This window comes from Hippopotamus amphibius, chromosome 6, assembly GCF_030028045.1.
Source record: "Hippopotamus amphibius kiboko isolate mHipAmp2 chromosome 6, mHipAmp2.hap2, whole genome shotgun sequence".
NCBI lineage: Eukaryota > Metazoa > Chordata > Mammalia > Artiodactyla > Hippopotamidae > Hippopotamus > Hippopotamus amphibius.
In genome coordinates, this window is record NC_080191.1 from 115,233,961 (window position 1) to 115,246,036 (window position 12,076).

General features: G+C 45.8%; 2 protein-coding genes across 16 annotated transcripts in view; one reads left to right on the forward strand and one right to left on the reverse strand.

Annotated features, from left to right (window-relative positions):
• Nucleotides 1-4,422: 4,422 nt before the first annotated feature.
• Nucleotides 4,423-10,311, reverse strand: ANAPC13 (anaphase promoting complex subunit 13). 5 transcript variants are annotated; one of them, XM_057738714.1, is made up of 3 exons: nt 10,170-10,311; nt 8,614-8,739; nt 4,423-4,829 (listed from the first exon to the last, which is right to left on the reverse strand). In XM_057738714.1, exons 2-3 carry the CDS (start codon nt 8,710-8,712, stop codon nt 4,704-4,706), a joined length of 225 nt encoding a protein of 74 aa, XP_057594697.1. In that variant the 5' UTR covers nt 8,713-8,739; nt 10,170-10,311; the 3' UTR covers nt 4,423-4,703. The 5 variants fall into 5 exon arrangements, with proteins under 5 accessions (XP_057594697.1, XP_057594696.1, XP_057594695.1 ...); XM_057738713.1 differs by lacking the exon at nt 10,170-10,311 and adding an exon at nt 9,884-10,019; XM_057738712.1 differs by lacking the exon at nt 10,170-10,311 and adding an exon at nt 9,798-9,933.
• Nucleotides 9,786-12,076, forward strand: part of CEP63 (centrosomal protein 63) — a 66,737-nt gene continuing 64,446 nt past the window's right edge. For 4 of the 11 annotated variants that reach the window (XM_057738697.1, XM_057738708.1, XM_057738707.1 and 1 more), the window contains exon 1: nt 10,278-10,529. In XM_057738697.1, coding sequence (XP_057594680.1) covers nt 10,278-10,529 — 252 coding nt within the window. The other 7 variants (XM_057738704.1, XM_057738706.1, XM_057738705.1 and 4 more) reach the window with 7 other exon arrangements.

Consider the following 12,076-nt stretch of genomic DNA (forward strand, 5'->3'; position numbering starts at 1 on the left):
TGCCCATGAAGCCAGTCCTGGTTGGCTCAGGTGCAGAGGCCCAGGCCAGGAAGACCACCCATGTGAAGTCCCCTCAAGAGACCACGCAGCTGCCTTTCCCCGCCAGTCCCTAACCTCCCCCACTACTTTGCAGAGGAGTCCACGGATGTGGTGCAGTGTGGCAAGGGACTGGCGAGCAAATTTAACCATAGGGGAAGCAGGGCCAAATCAAGGAAGGAAGCTTCAGGAAACAGTCTTTCTAGAGCCTTATGGATCATTCCAGCGTAGTACCTAACATCTCCAAATAACTTAACACCAAGAGCTGGGAAGCAGCATGGTAAAGAGTCCCCAGCCTGACTAAGGGTATGAGCTGAAGTCACAGGTGGGCAAAAACCCTGATTCTGGCTACCGTATTCAGCAACCCAAGTTCAGCAGCCCCGCCTCCCCCCCACCCCCAACAAAGCAGGAGTGAGGAGCCCACTAGGTGAGCCGTCCAGTCCACGTGTGGCCAGCCAGAATTCCAGGGTCTCACACAAACCCATACCCAGCACACTGGGAACCCAGATATGCAGAATCACTCCCAAGCAGAACACCACATTTATTCAGGACCTTGAGTTAGGGTTTATGAAGTGCTGCCAGCGATTCAGACTTTCTTAAGGGAATTGGGCGCCCCCTGCTGGGTACTAAGTAGCATTGACGCCAAGCTGTCAAACCACCCAAGTCTGAAAACACATCTTAGGGATTTGACCTTGGATTGCAACTAGTGACAACAATATGACTCATGGTGGTAAAATTATGAGTTATATGAATTATATATAGGTTTAGTAATAGGTTCAATTTTTAAATGTTTCATGACTCCTAGATTCTTAGTAAAAAATTTCAGTTTTTTATCTCAATTATAAAAGAAGGTAAACATCTGGAAGTTCTAAATGATCAGATAGGATTTTCTTCTCATTTCAGAATGGAGTGGTCATAGAAGGTTTTTCAGGGGAAATCACATGGTCCAGGGAGAGGACACAGATTTTAGGATTAGACAGCCTAGGTTGGAACCTATTACTATTTGAGTAACTTTAACCTGGAACAAGTTATTCAACTTTAAGTCACCATCATTTGATCAATAACAATAATATCCACCTTAAAAAGTGGCGATGAGGGCTGGAGGTTATGTGTCTAAAACAGGAAGAAGTGCTCAGTTAACTGTATTATTGTTACTGTATTGTTAAGAAGTGGGTTTAAGTTGGACTTCAAAGGACAGGCAGTTCCCGGACCAGACTCTCCACTGCTAGAGGACAGAGGCTGTACCTGGAGTCCTGTGTCTGGCTCAGAGAATTCACACCTTGGTCACAGGTTCACGCTCACACTGGGCACCTGAGTCTCTTTTGAACCACACAACCACCATCTGGGGTGCTGGCTTCCTGACACATGCCTCTCACCCAGCACGTGTGGACAATGACCGCTAAGATACCCCAAGTCCCTCTACTGCCACCCCCATCTTGCTGGTTCGAGCCATCATCATCCCTCACTCAAGTCAAGGCAAAGCTCTTCTGTCTTTCCACTTTTCCTACCTGCTCAAGCCCAGAATGACTTACGTTAAAAAAAATAAAATCTGATCAGGCCACTCCTCCACCTCCTCCTGCCTCTGCACCCACCTTGCCCGTGATGCCAGCCTTAGTTCTGGGCTTTATGCAATTTGCTCTCAGCCATCAATCCTCATCCCCCAATTCTTCCCCTGGCTACTCCAACCTATCCGTCAAGTGTTGGCTCACAGACTCAAGGACGGTAAAAGAAATATCACATTTTCTTATTGTCTTCAGAGCAAATTAAATCTTTTTGGCTCATTCTGCTACGCTGCAGCAGAAATTAGATCTGTGGTCACTGAGGCATCCTTTCCTCTTTCAGGGTCTCACATGCATTTAGGATGCTCATAAACGAGCTTGAAAATGGGTGAGGACCTCTACTCTCCAGTCCATCTGTGTCCCTGCTCCTATCCTCACCACCAACTCTGAGGGGCCCTTGAAGGAGGTGGTTCCAGTGCTTGGGGGTCTTTGACGGGGCTGGGAGACAGGTTTCCTTCGGGGCACCCCAAAACCACAAGCCTCTGAAATTCACCATCTCACCAGGTAGCACCAGTCACTGGGGCGCAGACTTCCACTATTCCTAAGAGGCTCCTCCTCTCCCTCCTTCCCCCGCTCCCCAAACAAGGGGTAGACTTGGTTTTGAGCACATGCTCCCTGCTGCGAACAGGAAGCACTACGGACCTGGCTACTTCCTTGGAGAATGGGAAAAATTCAGAAACAAAATATTTGAAATTATGTGCTATAAAAGCCACTTAACACAAAGTTTCACTGTGATTATCTAATCTAAATCAGGTCCCCAGTCATATTCCCTATCCCCTGCAACAGTCACTGTGGGGGCCCAGATCCCCTTCACCTGATCTGTCTGTGCACCCATTCCCTGGCTGTGTTGGCTGCCAGGAGTTGCTCTGTTCCCTGGAGAGCCCTGTCTCCTGGCAATGCCTGGTTATGCCCTCCCTGGGGGATGGAGGGAGGGCAGAGCCAATGACTGACCATCACATAGTGAGCACAAAGGCCTAGGATCTTGCTTCAAGGTTACATCACAATCTGCAGCTCCCGTGGGATCAGGCAGAGGCCAGACTGCAGCTGAAGTCACATCTTTGCTCAGGCTCTTCCCCTGCCCTACTCTGCTTCCCTCACAGGTTTCTCCTGAGAGCACAATCTCAACACATTCCTTGCACAAGAAACTGCTTCAGATGTTGCTTCTAGGAACCTAAGGGACATACTTTATTTTTCCTTCCTAGCAGGTGTCACAATTTAAAATCATGGATTTGTTTGCCTATTGGTTTCACACTTGCGTCCCTTGCTAAATGAAGGCAGAAGTTGTACTTATTTTGTTCGTTGCCGTATTCCCAGCACCAAGTGAGGTGCCTCCCACAGAGGAAAGCAAAACACACGCTTTGAACTGGAAAGCTGCAGCCACCAAGGTACAGGAACCAACTGGAAAGCCACAGGGACACAGCTGCTCAGCCTCCCTCTGCAGATGCTTTTCCCGCTTGGGTGCTTCAGCACATCTGCTTGAAAAGGCACCCTACAATGGCAGCCTAGCATCTCTTGTGCCCACCATCCTCAAGCCAGTCCTAGATGGGCAGATTTCAAAGCTGCAGTCGACAACCTGGCCCAGAATTGGTCACCTAATTCCTCACATGAGCTATGGTTCTGCCACTGTATCACAGGTCACACCCTTGGCAGGGGGGCCGTTCTCAGAGGGTCATAAGCCGAGCAGATAAACCGACAGCTGTGTATTTTATAAGCCTCATGCTATGATTCAGTAGAAATCCAGACAACTTTCATATTTCACTGGTCTACCAATACTCCTGGGAAAGGCTGGGCTTACAAGAAAGGCTGGATTCACACGAACATCTGCTAATTTCCAGATGTCCTGTGTCTTTGCTATTACATACCATAAATAAAAGCCCTTATTTAACTAGAATGGGAAAGAACTATGGAATTTTAGGTACTTTAACTTTTTGAGAAGTTTTTTCTCTCGGTTTAAAATGTTTTTTTCTGAACATAATTCTCTTTTCTACTGGGTTGTCTGTCTTCAGGTATCGAGGGACTGGTGACTTGGGGTCTTTGAGATGAATGACTTCTAGGTAAGTCACTGATGCACAGGAAGATCAGCCTGGGTGTCTGGATGACAGGTGAGTTGCTATAACCATACTTCTGACTGAAACCCTAAAATCAGCTCATTTGTTTTGTGGTATACTTCTTACTCCTAAAAGGTACATAAATAAAATGATCCAGTTAAAAAACAATGAGAAGAGGGATTCCAATTATTCAGTGTTTCCAGTTTTTCAATGAGGGATACAGATGTAAAAGCCAGGGCCTCTTCCCACAGAGTTTACAATCTGGGGAGAAAACAAGAGACATACCACATAACAGATGCAAATAATTCTAAAAGATAAACGTCTGTCAATGTTTTTCAAAATACAAATTCTTATACAAACGTGTAACTAAATACTGACTCCCTGGTGCTTCAGTTACACCTGAAAGGGCTTTAAGAAAATAAGAAATCCTGTTACCAGATAAAACTAGTGGTCCATCTCGCCTTTCCAGCGACACCAAAGGAAGTTGTAGGGAAAGCAGGGGTTAACTGTCAAGACAGCTTTTAATTTGTAAATTTATCCAAAGTTTGAAAATTTCATGGCAAATCGTAGGAATCCCAGTAGTCAGTGAGTGGGCAATCGATATGTCCGTTACGTCTACAGACTCCACACACCCAGGTGACTCTCAGAATGGGGTTATGAGAAGTTACTTCTCATGTCTGACTTCATTTTTCTTTGCCTTCCCTCTCACATCTTCAATTACCTGTGTCACAGGACACATAAGTAGTTGGGAAGTGTTAAACTCTGACAGGAAAGCAAAATCAGAGTTGAAGGCAAATGTTTAATGAATCATGATGAAACATGAGCTAGTCAATGAAGAACCTTAGGTTCAAAGGACCTTTAGGTTCACTCACAAGAGATCAGTCAGCTTCTCATTCTGGCTGAGTAATTTCACATTGCATTTGGCTGCCACAAAGTTAACTGCACATTTTTGAGTGCTGACCTGTCACTAAAAGACTCAAATTAGGAGACTGAAAGAAAACATTTTGTATCTGTGTATTTAAAAAAAAAAAAAATCTGTTGATGAACAAGGAGCCAGGCGTCAGTTTCCTATGGGGGGAACATTCTCATGGAGGTACTGCAAGGCCAAGTCGGTCCACTTCATTTCTTGTTCTTTAACAGATTCTGTGGTGCCACCATTGTCCTGTTCAGGTTCAGGAAGCTCATTCTGAAAAGGTACAACGGACATTCAGAACCATGGTATACTCTGCATTAACAAACCCCTTAAAACTCAAGAGCACTTAGAACTAAAACCTATGAGTTCCCAGAAACAGGCAGTATCCTAAGGAAAGAGCTAGAATAAAAAAAAGGAAATATCACAAGTCTCGTTCAAACGCGCCCCATCCATCTCCAGCCGGGAATGATGGCATTATGGCTCTGGTACTTGTGTGGGAGGCAGTGCGGCAGAAGGCTAAGGGCACAGGCCTCTGGGAGCCACTGGGACCCAAGCCCATGACTCCACCATTTGCTGGGTTCCTTGGGCAAGGTATTCAGACCCTTGGAGCCTCTGCTTCCTCTTCAGCAATGAGAGAAAAAAGTAGCCATCGTCTCACAAGACTGCTGTGAGGGCTAAGTGAGGAGATGCAGGTTAGGTGCCCAGCTCTGCCTGGGGTGTCCAGTGCAAGGACTACCTGTCATCCTTACCAGTGGCTAGGAACACTGAAAACAGCCAGTACTAAATCTTTTTTTGGGGGAGGCTGCTTTAGAGAATACCACATTTGCTGGTATGTTCCTTAAGCACAAGAAAGGTATTCAAGATGATCCTGTATCCAGTGTGCCTGTATTATAAGGGAGGTAAGTGGGGAGCACTGAAAATGTAACATAATAGATGAGGCTTCCCCCTAGTGGTGGAGCAGGGCAACATAAACACACAGCCTACCAGCAATTTTCTTAAAATGGTAAGGCGTGGGCCACACTTCCTGTACAATCTGGGGTGGTTTCCAGCTCTACTGAGATTTAATTTACATATAACATTGTGTAAGTTTAAGATGTACAACGTGATGAATTTGATACACGTATATACTGTGGAATGATTACCACAATAAGGCTAGTTAACACTTTCATCACCTCGCAGAGTTCACCATTTTTTGGTGTGTGGTGAGAATTTTTTGATAGTTTTCTTGTATTTAAATTTAAATATATTACTACTGGAACTCTGCTTCATATTAGAATTCCCTGATACCAATAGATCTCTTTTCAATTATCTGAATTTAGACTTTTCTTTAAGGGTAGCAAACTGTTACTCAATATCCAGACTTATAATTTCCCACTGGACTCCAATTTGCAGTATATGAATATAATCACTTTTTTCCTTCAAAGTGAAGTTCAATATGAATGAAAACACTTAACTACAATATGTACAAGTATATTTGAATCAGCTTGCGCTACAAAATGTAAAACTCAGATTCAAACATACTTGTACAAACGGAAAAGAACTAACATTTACTGTAAAGCAATAATGCACTCAGGGAAAATTTGGTTTCAATAACTACTTATAGCTGACAAAGCATAAGCAAGTCCTTGGTTAATCAATTATTTAATTTAGATATTATTTAATTTCATCTCATTCTAAAAGAACACGTCTTTAATTTGGTCACTTTTGTCTCTTGCAACTAATGCCAGCATATAAAATTGCCGATGTGCCTGGAAAACAAACACAGAGTATCATAAAGTATCATGAACACAACCATCTACTCTCCGGTACTGCAAAAACGGCCACAATTGTTTGTAGCTACTCCTATGAAAAGGCAGAGTCTATTCCCCCAATCTTGGATTGGGAATGGTCACATGACTTCTCAGCCTAGGCTCCAGCAAGCCTTGCAGTTTCCTCTCATGCTGCACTTAAAATCCTACAACGACTATGTGAAGTCTGGGCTAATCTGCTGGATAATGAGACTGTGGCTAAGTCAGCTCTTCATCCCAGCCAACAGCCTGCTAACTGCCAGACATGTCAAAGCCTCCTGAATTACCCAGCCTTCAGCCAGCCTGCTGGCTGACTGCAAAGCACCACCAAGTCCAGCAGGGATCAACCAAGCTGGCAAAGATCAGAAGACTCTCTCAAGTTGAGTGATAAAATCATAACAGAAATAGCTGTTGTTTTAAGCCACTATGTTTTGGGGATACTTGTTAGGCAGCAGCAAAAGCTAACTGACATGAACATTGCCTTAGGATCACAAGCCCTGGGAGAAGACATGGATTAGCAATAAGGCCAGGCTACAACTTGGCAGTCAGCATGGAAATCTCCCTCTCCTTCAACCCCTTCCACACAGATGGTCCCTAAATTCTGCTGTTAGCATGTCCAGATTTCAGCAATTCTCTCCAGTTTCTTGCCTTTGTTTAGGCCCTCCTCCCTCATCTGGACATTGCATTATTTCCTGACTGGTCTCTCTGCCCTGTCACTGGCTCCTTTCTCCTTGGCAGACACCCTCTAACAAGGCCGCTAAACTGATTTTCTAACATATTTGAGCACGGCAGATCTCTACTCCGAAGACCACTCACTCCTCAGAATGAGGGCTAAGCATGGCATCCAATGCTCCTCTCAAAATCGGGTCTGAGACCAACTTTTCTTCCTACTTTTTTATGACAAGTATATCCTCCATCCACACCGAATGCCTCACCGTCTCCCAAAGCCATTCAAAACTCGGAGCCTCTGCACATCTGTCCCCTCTGCTGGAGGGCCCTTGTCTACCCCCACTAAACCTGTTCCTCCCTTATGACCAGCTTAAATGTGATTTTCTCTCTGAAGCCCTTCCTGATGCTCACCAGGCCATCAGCCACTTCTTAAGGTACGTAGCTGTCTATGACCCCGCACTTACAACACTTAATATACAACTATTTATTGATACGTGTTGCCTCTCTAGGCCCCGAGGGGCAGAAACTGTACTTACATTTACCAAGTTTTAAGGCACACAGTAGGTTTCAAAGAATTGCCTGTGAATGAAGGAACCAACAAAAGTCCACAGGACAGGATCTGGAGCCTCACAGACCTCGGCATGAAGTCCAACTTATTAGCTACCAACCTTTGGGCAAGTTCCCTTCTTTGATCCTACTTCCTTCCTATACAGTGGGGAGACCACCACCCTTGAAGGTTGTTTTAAGGATATAGATAATATATGCCAGATTTCAACCTGGGTCCATGGCACAAAACAGGTATGCAATAAGTGGAGCTATAATTTGCATTACGCTCTTTTCACCTTTTTTCTAAATTTGAACTAAGCTGTGACTTATTATCTGTTATGTGTATGATTCATTGAACATATTACCTCTTAATCTTAAATGAAAATGTACATGCCAGCAACAGACAGTCTTGGTAGGCTCTAAAGAAAAACAGTCCCTGTTCTCCTTGTTAGGTCTCTGTGACATAAGTAGGATTTTTAACAAGCATTTATTCAAGCAAAACATTTAGATCACTCATTATGTGAGGTATAACAAACTCCTTGCAGGAGAATTTTCCAGAGATCAGGAAAGAAAAGAGCCTGATGGTCTAAATGCAAAAGAAAAAAGCCAGGTCTCTTCTGAATATTTTCCAGAGAACCTAGGATAGGTGTGTGTTCCCAAAATGTGAGTTTCTAAAAATGTCAACTGACAAACCACAGGTAGAGAAGAAATAAAGTGCATATGCCACTGCTTCCCGTTCCTCCTCACTGTGTGTATCAAACTCTCACTATTTGGTTTACTACCTTTGGTGTGGTGGACAGAACATGGCTCAGAAGACCTAGGTTCTAGTTCTGGCATGACCCCTAACTGAGCTGGTCATATCAGCAAACTGAACCACATTTCTCTTCAAATACAAAGTCGAGCTAAATGCTCTCCAGAAGTGTCTAGAGTTAGAGGACTCCATAGCTTTGATTTCTTTGCCTTATTAGTTTATTTGTCCATTGATATCCTACCGCTACTAGGGTCTACCAGATCAGACCTTTAACCTATCACCCTCAGCACAAATTATAGCCTACCAGTGGTATTGCAACATCCTCATAAGGCAGCTTGTCTTCTCGCCAAGCATCGTCAATCAAATCCAAGATCCTTCCATCTCTCTGTACCTCACTGTCCATTCTCTCGCAGCTTTGATCTTGTCAGATCTGTAAGCCAAAGAGGTTATTTCTGAAACATGAAGACTAAGGAGATGATGTAACCCAGCACTAGGGCTCTCCAGGCTTTTTAGCCTAGATGTGTCTTTCCGCATAATGTCACCCAGGGAAAGACTCATCTCATCCGGGTCAAGTTACAGTTTATAAGATCATAGTCCCTCCCAGCTGATTTTCCGTCACACAGAGATTCCACCTTTTTGTAAAGTCTTTCTCAGATCACTCAGCTTCAGCATACATTCTGCCCTTGAACGGTTCCTTGTCTTTATGATTCACTGAACAAGTTAAGCCGGCTTTGTGGCTGATTGCTCAGGCATTATTGTTTCTAATTGCTAAGTGCAAATTTTCTATCAATGACTAGCATATTTCCCCCCAATTTGGCCTCAATCTTTATTCACCTGTCCTTCTTTCGAACACCTCTAACCTGTCATACCTTCCAGCTTTGCATTTAAAGGTCTCTTTGCCCCATTACGAACACCTACTTTTCTTTCCAAACTCAAAGCTGGGCGTCAGCCATCGGGGCCAACATGCCATTTCCAGAGTTAGGCGCTAAGGTGCCTCCACTTTTCAGGGGCTGGAAGAGTGGAAAGCACAAGACGGGCAAGGACAACCGTCCCAAGCACTTGCCACACTCACCGCAATGAACCACTACCACTTCCTGAACAAAACAGTCTTTACACACGTGACTGCCCCAACGCTTGAAACGCTCTGTCTTCTTCCTTCTTCCCCAGCTAACCCCCAGACAGTAGCAGGAGGCTTTCTCTAAGCGCCGGGAAGGACACGGTCCCCGCCCCCCGTGGGCCCCATAGTTCCTAGGGCGCAGTGAACGGTCCCCATTAGGAGCTTGATACACTGTCCGCCACAGGGTCTTCCCAGACGCGCGGTGCGGATGTTCCCTAGCGCAGGGGCAGTTTTATCCATCTCTGTTTTAGAGCTCTGTAAACATGCAGTTACAGGAGCAAAGCTGGAACGCCTTTTCACTGGCTGAAGACTGACCCTCGCAGGCCACCACCTCCCCACAGCTGCGGCTTCCGGCCCGAGGCGGGATATACCAAAGGCGGAAGCGGAGGAAGTCCCTTCCACCCCTCTCGACGTGCGGTAAGGAAAATGCTTATAAGGATGATGTGTAGACAGTGACCTCAACCGAGAGGAGCTGTAGAAATCCGAACGCCCTGCCGCTCCTCCAGGACCTAGGCTAGCGGAGCGGGAAAACTTTACCAGCACCCAGCCCCGCAAGACGCCCGCCTTTTTCGGACCACACCCTCAGCGTCACGTGACCCGTAGCGCCCCCGCCCCTTCTCTCCGATCCCCGGATGTGGGTGAGCCCATTTGCAGGCCCGGAGGGGGAGTCAGGGAGGACGTCGCTTCAATTAAAAGTGAGGGGGGGGGAAAAAAAGAGGGGGTAGTGGGCGGGACGAACGTGCCGACGACGGTGGCTGGACGTCAGGTTGGCGGTGACGCGCGTGCGCGCCCCCGGCTGGAGGTAACGGCGGGAAGCCTCGGGGGCGCGCTCGCGGCAGCCCCGTAACCGCATGTGCGAACGTCGGACTGGCGAGGGGCGGCCCTGTTCGGGCCCGGAGGCAGCTCTGGCTGCGGTGGGGTCGAGGCCCGAGCGGCCGTATGGCCCGGGGCCGGCTTCCTCAGCCGCCCGCCGGCCTCCAGGCTCGCCCCCGCCGGCCTCCAGGCTCCGCCCCGGCGCCCCGCCCCTCGGCGTCGCCGCGAACGCCCCGCGGACCCGCGAAGCCCGATATGGCCTCCCGCGGCGCGCCGTCCGCGCCAGCCAGGTGGTCAGCCTTTCCCCGGAGGCCGGGCCGGCGGGAGGGCGGCGGGGTCGGCGAGCTGCTCGTCTTCCCCGAGCGGCGTCGGGGAGGGACCCCCGGCCCAGCCCTCCCGCCTGGGCTGCCTCATCTGGTTAGCTTCCTAGCCTTGTTGCGACTTAGGGCGCGGACGGCAGGTGGTCGCGGTTCCTTTATGGGTGGGAAGGTTAGCGATTTTCAAAAAAATGAGTTGACTTAAAAACTTTAATGTTAGTACAGGAGGTACGGAAATGTGGCAGAAGTCTTGGAGGACTGAAGTTGGGGAACCCTGAACTTACGGATTGCTCCTTACAAATCAGGGATGCGAAATAAAAGGAGGGAATGCAAGGGACGGTCCTTAGAATACTTTAATCATGAAGATATTTGAAGGCAGTAAATCTAGGCTCAGAAAGTCGTTTTTCTTATATCTCTTGCAACTTCAGAGAGTAAAGATGAGCTTGCTGTCAGCGACTAGTCTTCATTTATAGTTACAGCACATTTGCACAGAATAGTTTTCCCTGAGCCTTACAGACGAGTCCTTAAACCAGTCTTTAAAAATGTTTTTCTTCCTTTAATAAAGCAGTATTATAGGGTTTGTGCCCTGTAGTTATACAGTTCCCCACATGCTTGCATTTAATTTTATTTTCTGGATAGGAAGAGGAAATCGTAAGGATCATTTAACTACGTTTCCTTCAAATATTTATATTTATACTGATCATAGCTGTAGCTTAATGATATAACGAAGGGTATGTATTTTCTTATTTGGAATGCAGTATCATCTTTAGGTTGATTTTTATTCTGAGCTTCTTGCCTTTTGACCATATCATTATCAATGATCAGTATAGTAGAAACGACTGAAATTAAAATGGGTTAGATATTTATAAACGTTCAGTTACACTGCTCTTTAAAATGTATGTAGATTCAGGTTTTAAAAATTATTTGTAGTAATAATTACATGTGTTAATTGTACTGATGCAGTACTAATGTCTCAAAGAACACCTTTGCTTGGTGGCGGATGGTGACAGCATCATTGGTCCACTTTATCAGAGCTTCCTACTTTTAAATGTATGTCAGCTTGACTTGAAATTCAGCTAAAGCCAACACTGACATGAGTTTAAGGAATTGAATTTTTGGTTTTTATGTTACTTTAGTCTTTTTTTCCCAAAGAACTAAGTGTGTGTTTTCAGTTTTACAAAACCACCATATTGTCATCACATCTATGGAAATTAGTAAACATCCCATAATGTCAGTATTCATTCTGGGTTCAGATTTCCCCACCTGTTCCAGACATGTTTTTATGATTAGTTTGGATCAAAATCTGGTAGATCCACTTGTTGCATTGAGTTGATACACCTTTTCAGTCTTTTTTTAATATAGCAGTTTTGCTGCCTCCCTTTTTTTCCTTAACATTCTAGATTTAGTTGATTGCGTCCACATGGTATCCTTTAACCTGTACGTCTATTTCCTTTAAACTGGTAGTAAGGTCTAGAATTGCACTGTCCAGTATAGTAGATATCAGCCAGCTGTGGCTATTT